Source organism: Pelobates fuscus, chromosome 11 (assembly GCF_036172605.1).
Source record: "Pelobates fuscus isolate aPelFus1 chromosome 11, aPelFus1.pri, whole genome shotgun sequence".
NCBI lineage: Eukaryota > Metazoa > Chordata > Amphibia > Anura > Pelobatidae > Pelobates > Pelobates fuscus.
Genome location: NC_086327.1, coordinates 85,272,255 through 85,284,195, shown reverse-complemented (window position 1 = coordinate 85,284,195; position 11,941 = coordinate 85,272,255). Strand labels below are relative to the sequence as shown.

Sequence of the window (11,941 nt, the reverse complement as noted above, 5' to 3'; positions counted from 1 at the left end):
TTTCTTTATTGCTGCCAATGTACCTTTATGGGGAATTTTTTTTTGTTAGCTTTTTGGTAACCAGACCTTAGCCACCGACACTATTGATTTATTGGTTAGGCTATAGCTACAACAAAGGGAGACTGTTTTATCGGCAAACTATGCTAGTAAGGATTCAATAAAGACAGCAGTCAGTTTTTCTGTGCATTAGGACCGATTTCCAGACAGTAAGGAGCCATTTATCTCCTATCTCCCAAGTTTACCCCTCACAACACATTACTGTAAGGCCTAGTAGGCACAGACCTCCAAATTGTTCAGCATAACCATCTTGCCAGTTAATTTATATTTTTCAATCTTTACATTTAACCGGGTACATGCCCTTTGGTGGCACTGGCAACACCCACTGACGATTACCTTTTGCCTGTCAACACCCCAAATCCTCCTCCGTATGTTTTACTGTAGAGGACTTGGGATTACCAGGCAAACTATTTACGTTTGAATATGTTTCCCAAACTCTGTAAGCTTAGGGCAGTACCAAAAAATATATGACGAAGAGCCAATCATACTGCAATCGCACCAACATTTATTAGAGATCACAGGATTCATTCTATGTAGCCTAGTAGAGGGATAATACCAGCGATATACAATCTTTAAATGATTCTCTAAGTGATCATAACATTGTGTTATGCCTTTGAGAGCGGTGGTAAAGCGAAGCCTGTCCTCTAGCTTATATTGAAACCTCAAATCCTTTTTCCATGCCAGTTTTGTTACGAGATTAGGCATGACACATAAGTAGCAAAGGATATGGTATGTCCTTTGCCGGAAACAAAGAGACAGATCTTTTCCAAATTAGGAATTATCAAGGTATCAAATTTTTGATCCAGGTCAGAAATGGCGAAACCTTCTTTCAGTATCTCAATAATCATATTATATTCTGAATTAATAAAACTGTCTAAATCAAATTTGGAGTGTAATTTCCCAAAAAGAAATTATAAAGTTTCCCCGAAATAGAATCATTTAAATGACAAATTGAACGCATATGCCAATAATTTAAATTAATTTGTGGTAAACATTGTTGTAGAGCTGATAAAGCACAGTTCTAGATAAACTGGATCATGATCTGATCATGCCAAACACTACTTTCCAAGCTTTCAGACTTGTTCTGGTTGTAGGGAACATTTCTGCTACATGGGGATGTTTGCAGTCAAAGAATATATTTTATAGAATAAGAGTGCGACTTGGCCTCCATTTCCAACCAACTAGGACATTGCATTTCTAAATTAAACGTAACCACAAAGGACATGGTGGCGTAGTAATATTTCTTAAAGTCAGGAATTCCCACTACTCAATTAGACCTAAGATGTTGCAGTATAGTAAACTTAGCTCTACTTGCTTTCTTCCTCCATATGTATAAGATCAGGGTAGAATATACCTATTTGGATTTGGATGTATAATGGATTCCTATTTCAAACATGCTAAAAAGTATATTTTAATTTTCAACAAATGCAGGTTATTTTGCATATAAACCAGTGTTTAGAAAATTATGTTTTTAGAAAAGACTTTGTTGAATGCCCTTTTAACCTCCTTGTTTCTCAAACAATAGATAACTGGATTGAGCAGAGGTGTCAGAACACAGTATAGCATGGATGACAATATCATAATATCAAAAGTATCTATATGAGTAGGAGCTATATAACTTAGAACACCTGTTGAAAAGAAAACTGTAACAACAATGAGATGAGAGAAACAAGTTGAGAAGGCTTTCTGCCTTCCTGCAGAAGATGGTATCTTCAGGATCGTTGTAATGATACGTATGTAAGATATTGTGACAAACATAAATGGAGCTATTCCCATGAAAACACTGAAAATATACAATAACATCTTGCTGGTCCGTGTATCTGTACAAGAAACTTCTAGCAGTGGGGGAATATCACAAAAGAAATGGTTCAAGTTTCTGACTTCACAAAAGTTGACAGTAGACGTCACTGAAGTATGAAAAGCTGAGTTCATGAATCCACTGGAGTAACATCCCAGAACAAGATAAGAGCAGAATTTCTTGTTCATAATAACTAAATATCGCAGAGGGTTACATATTGCCACATATCGATCATAGGCCATAGCTGTTAGCAAAAGGCTCTCTGACCCCCCAAAGCAGATAAAGAAGTATAGCTGAACAAAACACCTGCTGAAAGAAATTCTCCTATTGTATGTTACAGAATTGAAGAACATGGCAGGAAGAGTAACTGTAGAGTAACCTATGTCTAATAAAGAAAGAAAACTGAGAAAGAAATACATTGGTGTCTGAAGATGGCAATCAATCCGAATAATGCTAATGATGGCAAAATTTCCCATTAAAATTGTTAAATAGGTCAAAGCTATCAAAATCGACAGCAACACACGTCCCTCTGGAAATCCTAGAAGGATAAAATCACTTGTGATACTTTGATTTTCCACAGCCATCAAATTAGAAATAATACAACTGCATTTTATTGACTTAGGGTTAATGGGACTGTGGTTTAGTTATCAACAGGTAAAGAACAATAGGTTGCTCAATAGATAATGGATATTGCAAATATTTTGCTGATAGACAAATCCCCTATGTGCCTGGGAGTCTCGTCCAAGTTTTCTATAACTTTTCAAATGATTGAGATGTCACCAACTCTGGTGAGAACAGATTTCCAAGATCATAAAACTCCTACAACTCTGCAAAAACATCTGAAATATTTATGGACATTTCTCACACATTAAATTTACAACGTGCACAAGCTACATTGTTATTTGTATATTTCATCACTAAACTGTGAATTGTGTTGGACGTAATAGAGAATAAAAATGTCAGGATAATATTACTAAGTTGTAAATTAGTTGCAGTGACGTGTTTTTTTTAAAGTTGACTTTTCTGTTTTTTAATTATTTACAACAATGTTTTATTTTGGAAAAAAAAAATAGTCTCACAAGTATTCTGTATATGTAATACAGGTCTGCACTAGCCTACTAGCCATTGGAAAAAGAAAATGTACATCTGTGAGTGTGCCAGGTAGATGAGTAACTTTTAGGACTTGAATATTGAGCCCTGTATTAAGCATCCATGTGTCGTATTGGGGTCTGAGGGTTAGAATCTATAGTACAGAAAGCACACATGGCATGCACAATACATTTTTAAATGCTATATCACACTAACCTTATATTTTTTTTCCATTCTTGCTGTAAAAGAAAATACACTTATTCTATGTCGCAGTTATACCACTTGAATGGAAATGCATAGTTCTTGATGTTAAAATATGAGGCATGACTACAAAAAATATACCTTTGACATAAAAGTTTTCATTCATATCTCTTAGCTAGATACATATTCTCTGCTAAGATAAGGCGTTCTCCTGTTTATAAAGATATGCTCCAACCATCTTAAAGTCCTTAGAGAATTTACTCAAGTCAGGAGATTCCGTAACAACAAGAGAATAAAATAAATTCAATAAAGTGTTTATGTCGTTTTAAAACAGAAAAATAGGTAGCTCACATAGAATTGAAAAATATAACTTAGGTTTTTACATGATTTTACTGTTTCATGATGGAAAGCCATGATTTTCTAAAAGACACAGAGGCAAGTATTGCTTCCTTTACTGTCCACCAATAGCAGCAAAGAATAAACAGAATAGAAAAAGTGATCCCAGCCAATCCCTATTCAGGTCCTAGCAGAACCATAAGCACCACCCCCAGACTTTCCTCTTTCTTTGGCCATAAACAATAATCAATAACGGCAAACAAATAGAGTAAAAATAAACAGTCCAGGACATACGATTCAACACTAGAGGCTTTTCACAGGAAACAATCCAATCAAATGTCGAAGAGACTGGAAACACAGCCTCCAATACATAGAAGAATTTAAAAACCTAAGCTGCATGCAATGAAGCTGAACATGGGATATAGCAGGGATCATCTTGGAGTCACACTGCGAAGACACACAAGGAACCAGAGCCCAGCGGTAGAGTTGAGCGGACACCTAGATGTTCGGGTCCGGCGGGTTCGGCCGAACTTTGAAAAAAAGTCCGGGTTCGTGATCGAACTTAACCCAAACTTGAACCCCATTGAAGTCAATGGGGACCCTTACTTTTGGCCACAAAAATGCCTCTAAAAAACTCATGGAAAGGGCTAGAGGGCTGCAAAAGGAAGTAAAATGGGGGTAAGAGTAGGACAAGTGCCCTGCAAATGGGGAAATCACTTAAAATAACATAAAAAATAAAAATACAGCTGAGCCATGAAATAGCACTAGATGGAATCTTTGATTTTAGCTTTGGAAGAACATAAATCAAAATCTAAAGCATGGCTGTCTGGAGGTTTACCAGAATTATCCATTTGAGAGAGGGTTGGAGGCAGGGTATTCTCTTTCATTGTTTAAACTGAGCTCAACTCCTGATGCATGGAGAAAAGGCCTCTCTGCTATTGTGTACATAGTTTATACTAAGTGACCCTTAGGTTGAGGAGGCGGTGACCGTGGCGGTGTAGGTGGAAGCAGCGGTGGAGAATGAGGAGGTAGCCAACACTGTTTATATATATATATATATATATATATTTTATTTTAATTGGGGTAGCCCCCAAAATAATGGGACATACAAAAAAAAAAGAAACATTTGCAGCCTGCGCTGCATTTCTTGCAGTCCTGATGCATGGAGAAATGCTCAACTCCTGATGCATGGAGAAAAGGTCTTCACAAGCCTCTGCTATTGTGTACATAGTTTATACTAAGTGACTGACCCATAGGTTGAGGAGGCGGTGACAGTGGAAGCGGCGGTGGAGGAGGAGGAGGAAGCCAACACTGTTTATATATATATATATATATATTTTATTTTAATTGGGGGAGCCCCTAAAATATTGGGACATACAAAAAAAGAAACATTTGCGGCCTGCAGTGCATTTCTTGCAGTCCTGATGCATGGATAAATGCTCAACTCTTGATGCATGGAGAAAAGGCCTTCACAAGCCTCTGCTATTGTGTACATAGTTTATACTAAGTGACTGACCCATAGGTTGAGGAGGCGGGGACGGTGGAAGCGGTGGTGAAGGAGGAGGAGGAAGCCAACACTGTTTATATATATAGATTTTTCATTTTTATTGGAGTAGCCCCCAAAATATTGGGACATACAAAAAAGAAAACTGTTCCGCAGAGCAACTGACCCGTGCATGCTGCATCTGAAACTCCACTATTGCCTGCTGCTGCTCGCACAGTCTCTTGAGGCGGTGAACAGGAAGGCCCAAGTTACACTGCAGCACAGACAGGCGAGCAGCAGCAGGGTGAGAACACCAAAAGCGTGCACAGACGTCCCGCACTTTCTGCAGCAGCTCTGATATATCTTGGTATACACCGTGGCATCAGAAGGGCCACCCAGAACTGGCTCAACTCCCATCAAGCCAAGTTCCCGGAGGAGATCACCCAGCTCGTCATGCTAGAGCACTTTTTCAATGTGCTCCTCAACGAGAAGGCGACGACGCATTCGTATGTCAATCCATATCAACTTTCAATGCCATTGACTGCGCCTACCATGGTGACCATGGGTAATGGGGAATCAGGGTTTGATTCCGTACAGAGACCCTGACAAATGGTTACCACATGCAAGGAATGCAGCAGGCGCGCAAATGACCCACTCCAGACGCTGGAAGGTAGTGACGACAAATAACAATACAGGACTCTTTAGAGGCCCTGTAATTGTAATGAGTCCACTTGAAATCCTGTAACTCTGATAAATTGGAGGGAAGTCTGGTGCACAGCCACTGACCCGTGCGTGCTGCAGCTGAAACTCCACTATCGCCTGCTGCTGCTCAAACAGTCTCTCCAGCATGTGCAAGGTGGAGTTCCACCTTGTGGGCACGTCGCATATGAGGCAGTGAGCAGGAAGGCCAATGTTACGCTGCAGCGCAGACAGGCGAGCAGCAGCAGGGTGAGAACGCCGAAAGCGCGCACAGCCGCTACAGTGAATGTCACATCCTGTTCGCTTCTATTTGACTCTCAGATATGAAGTGCACGCCCCAAAATGTACTATTTGGCAGATTAGCACCCAGAAAATTAGAATTTTTACAACTGCGCTGTAAGCACACTATTAGACGGTTCTATTTGACTCTCAGATATGACGTGCATGCCCCAAAATTTACAAATTAGCAGATTAGCTCCCAGAAAATTTGAATTTTTACAACTGCGCTGTAAGCACACTATTAGATGCTTCTATTTGACTCTCAGATATGAAGAGGAGGCCCCAAAATGTACTATTTAGCAGATTAGCACCCAGAAAATAAGAATTTTTACAACTGCGCTGTAAGTACACTATTAGACGCTTATATTTGACTCTCAGATATGAAGTGCACGCCCCAAAATGTACTATTTAGCAGATTAGCATCCAGAAAATTAGAATTTTTACAACTGCGCTGTAAGCACACTATTAGACGCTTCGATTTGACTCTCAGATATGAAGTGCACCCCACTAATGTACTTTTTATAAGTTATAAGTTTTAAAACTGCAATGTGACAGCAGTATTTTACGCTTCTATTTGACTCTCAGTTATGAAGTGCACCCCACTAATGTACTTTTTAGCACTCGGTACAAACATATAGGGACATGCATAAAGAGCTCTGGCCAAGCTAGACAATGTGTACCATCCGGCACCTCTCTACCTGTATCCTTACTTAGGGGTCTGATATACTAAACATGTGGTGGGATTGGGACAGGATGGGGGAAAATGTGGCCACCTAGCCATAAACCTGGGACCGGGGAACCTGGTCTCCGTGACCGTGAAGGCCAAAACCAATGTCAGGCCCCCAGATAAGGGACATTCCCTGGTGGCAGGAGGTCCAGGTGCAAGTCGCACCAGATGCTAACTGAGGAGGTCGAGCGGACCACCCCCTCTCTTCTGACAATTGCGGACCGGGCCGGGGGTGAGGGGAGATGGCAACGCTCATGTGGGGAAAAAAGAGGAGACGAGATAAGGGCATACCCCCCCAGGTCCAGTCCTGCCACTTCAAATAGCTGTAAATATTGTAGCCAAAAAAACAAAAAACACCAGTATCCTAAACCAGCAAATTCAGACTCAGGGACTTAGTGGATACCGCAGTCCAGCCCACATAGCCCGGGCATTCAAAAAAACAAGTACGAATCCATGTTGTATACTTCATGTACCCAGGGCACGAAGTCAATCCACAATTAGGACAGGGAGACACCAGGACACGGGGTGACACCCTCCCCTACTGGTAGCTTAAACGGGTCCCGAGTTCCAGGGAACCCCAAGATTAATAGTGCCAACTACGAGACAGTTCAGACTCTCAGTGCCGACCAGACCTGAGCTCAGTCTGTTTCGACTCGCCCACCTACTCCCTACCCAAGAAGGTTAAATTACTACCTTCGATTCAGGTTACATGAACACTTTAACAGTGGTGTTCACTTATGGTTTCAAGTTAATGTTTTTTAAGTTTTGTTTTATGTTGGTATGTCAATCTAAACATAATGCCTCGAATGTGTTTTACATAATAATGTGACAATGCCACTGTGTTATTTCCTCTCTGCAAGCACAATAACTATTAGTAACTGAGTATTAAGGTTCCTCGACCCACCACAGCAGGTGTATCTTCAGTGCACGCCGCACCACCTTCCCCAACACGATGCCTCCATGCCACCATGGCATCTGCACTCACCAGTGATAGCTGATGGCACCAGACCAGCACGAAGCCCCAAACTGTACATAACATGAAAATATACACACAATATAAGCCGCACAAAAGCCACACCCTACTCAGAGTACTCAAAACCTCACAGGTCGACATAGTTTGCCTGCAGGAAACGCACTTTCAAAAAAACTCCAACCCTGTATTAGGGAAAACACCTTACTCCCACCAATACCACGCCAAGGCACCTACAAAAAGCAAGGGGGTCTCCATCCTCCTCAGCCGCCATTTGGCATATGAGGAAATAACGGTGAAATATGACCCACAAGGCAGGTACCTTATCCTGATTTGCACCATAAACAACTCCACCTACACTATTATCAATATTTATCTACCCAATGTAAACCAAGTAGGCTACCTCCGCAACCTACTGACACTCACAACACATCTGCAGACAGGCACTACAATCTTCTGCGGAGACTTCCACCAGTTCCAAGACCCTCTAATGGACTCGACTGCTAAACACTTGACACACAGAGCCAAAACACTCCACAAACAATGTAGATCCCTTACCAAGCACTTGCACACATTCGGACTCTACTATGTCTGGCGAACACTGCACCCGCAAGACAAGGAATACACTTACTTTTCACAGGTATACAACACGTATTCTAGGATAGACGGCTTCCTACTGTGGGGAATACTTCTGAACAGAGCAAGAACATGCGACATAGGGACCTCCACCATAGCCCAGTGACAATTACGGACCAGTACAACTACAAACACCGCAGCCCCTGGAGACTAAACGAACAACTCCTAAATGACCCCAGTTTGTCCAAACTTTACAGCAGGACCTGCAAGCCTACCTCAAAACTAACAACACCCCAGACATTTCCCCCATGACCCTATGGCTGGCCCACAAACCGGTAATTAGAGGGCTGCTGATCAATAGAGCCTCAAGAAAAAATATCACACCGCACACATCCAGAATCTAAAAAAATTGCACGACTTCCATAGAGCCAACCAACTCACCCCCTCCAAATCACATAAGATGAGATAACCGAATGACAAAGGCACATTAACGCCACTAGTTTCCAAAAAGCAAGCTAAGCAAGCAAAAAATTAAAAGCCACAACTTTTGTTCTGGGGAACAGAGCTAGTAAAGCACTGGCCCACAGACTTAGGGGCAGACAAGCCCAAACTAGAATCACCTAACTTCTGACCTCCTCGGGCCTAAACAATGTCACAGCCCAATCTGCAAAGAATTTGCAAGCTACTATAGCTCCCTCTACAATCTGAAGGACAATAGCTCAGTTGCGCAACCGACGCAAGCCACAATAAGGCAATACTTGATCAAGATCGATTTGCCCAAGCTCCAAGATCACCAAATAGCCCACCTCACAGACCCTATCACACCCCAAGAGGTAACACGACTTATTGAATCCATGCCGAAAGGGAAAGCCCCAGGCCCAGTTGGCCTCACAAATCTGTACTACGCCATCTTCAAAACCACTATAAGTCCCTACATAGCGCAAGCCCTCAACTTCGCCACAATGCAAGTCACTTTGCCGCCTGAATTCCTAGCGGCCCATATCATCACTGTAGCGGAGAGCTGATTTCTCGCAGCTATTCTCCACTTTAGATCCAAGGAAGGCTCAGGAACAAGTCATTAGTAAATCCACAGCAGAGTTTCCAGCAGGTAAAACGGTACAGCAATATCCCCACAGCACTCCCAATAACTGGACGACACACAGTTTCAGGAGTAGAACTAGCAATCGTTTATTCCAGGGTTTCTTATAAAGCCTGCTCCCATGCAAGGGAGGGAACTACAACAATTATGATAGTAACCAATAACATTCTTGTTACCTCCCACACATCTCCTCCCCTCAGAGTGGGTCATAATCCCCTTAAGTTGTACAGTAGTTTACCCCAAACTTGGATGTACCTCTAAAATATCATATAGCTTTAATATCAGGGTACCGCTGGGTAGCCCTGATCTGGGTGAATATAATATCCAAAATTCACCCAGATCGGACCAGGGGTTCGGCAGTTACCGGCAAGTGAAGTTTGACCGACCGCACACGAGTTGGTATCCGAAAAGGGTTCCATGAGAATGGGCCCTGCGGTCGGTCTCCGTTCAGTAGTTAAAATAGACATTTACAGTTGCCATCCACATTTACATTCGCCTAGATAGTGATTCCCTCATTCGGTACTTTATTACTACCGAATGGGGATTCGTTATGTCTCTCCGTTCGGCAGTTACGGAGCTCTGGAGGTCTCAGCGGTGTTTGGTTGTCTGAGTGTCCGATTTGAGTTCCAGGCACTCGACGACCAAACACCGCTGGGATTTTCATGCGTAAGATGGCCGCCGCCACGTGTACGCATGCCGAATGGCGGCCACCCAGACACAAGGTTAATGCCGGTTAACTTGTGGTTTGGGAAAGAATGTGAGCCTTAATTGCTGGCACACTTCTCTCCGGGGTGGCCCCTCCGTTCGGTAGTTTCCATACGTATGTAGTACGGATGGAAACTACCGAATAACATATAATTCACATAATAAACAGACGAACAGCAATTTTAACATAGGGAAAAATTATACGGACACAGTCACACAGGCATTTTGCAGGACAGGCTTACTGCATTCCGCTACACTGCTCCCCCTTGCCCACAAGCCGGCATACACAGTCTGATCCACCACGGATCGGCTTGGGGATGACCGGGGTGCTCACGGATCATTTCTCCAGATCAGTTTGTCGCGACAACCCGTCGGCGTTTCCATTTTGCTTACCCGGGCGGTATTGAATGTTAAAGTCAAAAGGCTGTAGCGCCAAACTCCAGCGCAGCAGCCTGGCATTGTCCCCCGCCACCCGGTTCAGCCAGACTAACGGGTTGTGATCCGTGAGCAGCGAAAAAGCCTGTCCATACAAATAGGGTTGCAATTTCTTCAAGGCCCACACCACAGCCAGGCATTCCTTCTCGATGGCGGCGTAGCTTACTTCCCGGGGTAAAAGTTTGCGACTGATGTAAGCCACGGGATGTTCTCCGCCATCGGCCCCGACTTGGCTTAATACTGCCCCCAATCCAAACATAGAAGCGTCTGTGTGGACAAGAAAACGTTTAGTTGGATTGGGAGCGGCCAAGACAGGGGCATTAACAAGTGCATCTTTCAAGTTTTGGAATGCCTGCTCACACTCCGGGGTCCAGGTTACTTGGCGGGGAAGGTTTTTACGGGTCAGGTCAGTGAGGGGTTTGGCCAGGGCACTATAATTGGGGACAAACTTCCGATAATACCCTGCTGTCCCTAAGAAGGCTAACACCTGGGTTTTAGTCGTCGGGGTAGGCCACTGGGATACCGCCTCTACTTTGGCGGGTTCCGGCTTCTGCTTACCACAGCCCACTCGGTGGCCCAGGTACTGTACCTCGGCCATCCCGATACTACACTTAGCTGGCTTTAGGGTCAAACCAGCCTCCCTGATCCTGTCTAGGACCGCTCCTATATGGGCCAAGTGTTCCTGCCAGGTATCGCTAAATATGGCAATATCATCGAGATATGCGCAGGTATAGTCTTGGAACCCATCTAGGAGACGGTCCACCATCCGCTGGAAGGTAGCTGGCGCGTTTTTCATCCCAAACGGCATGACCTTAAATTGGTACAGGCCGAATGGGGTGACAAAGGCGGACTTGGGGATGGCGTCCGGGGCCAGGGGAATCTGCCAATACCCTTTGCACAGATCAATCGTGGTAAGGTATTGCCCCCTGGCCATCCGGTCTAGTAACTCATCGATCCTAGGCATCGGGTATGCGTCGGATACGGTCTTCTCATTCAGTCTCCTGTAGTCCACGCAAAAGCGGGTCGTGCCGTCCCGCTTTGGTACGAGGACCACTGGAGATGCCCAGGGACTATCTGAGGGCTCAATCACTCCTAACTGTATCATCTCCTCAATTTCTTTGCGCATATTCTCCCGGACCGCTTCAGGGATGCGGTACGGGGTCTGGCGCATGGGGAGTTGACCTGGGGTGTCTACTCGGTGGGTAGCCAGAGGGGTGTATCCAGGTACATTAGAAAAGGTTTCCTGCTTTTCCTGCAGTAGCTGTTGTACCTCGATACGCTCCTGTGGGCTCAACCGATCCCCCAATACAACTGCTCCTAAATCCCCAGCCAGCTGTCCGTCTTCTAACAGATCGGGGAGGGGTAGGCTGTCGCTCTCTTCAGAGGTGGGGGCGCAGATCGCTGTCACCTCCTCTGAACGTTCCTGGTAAGGTTTCAGCATGTTCACATGGATCATGCGTCGCCCCCCATTCCCTGCGCAGTGGCCA

At 44.0% G+C, this 11,941-nt stretch overlaps 1 protein-coding gene across 1 annotated transcript; it reads right to left on the bottom strand.

Annotated features, from left to right (window-relative positions):
* Positions 1-1,512: 1,512 nt before the first annotated feature.
* On the bottom strand, positions 1,513-2,457 carry LOC134576901 (olfactory receptor 5V1-like). The gene has a single exon (XM_063435578.1). It carries the CDS (start codon positions 2,437-2,439, stop codon positions 1,513-1,515), a length of 927 nt encoding a protein of 308 aa, XP_063291648.1. The 5' UTR covers positions 2,440-2,457.
* Between the last annotated feature and the right edge of the window lie 9,484 nt (positions 2,458-11,941).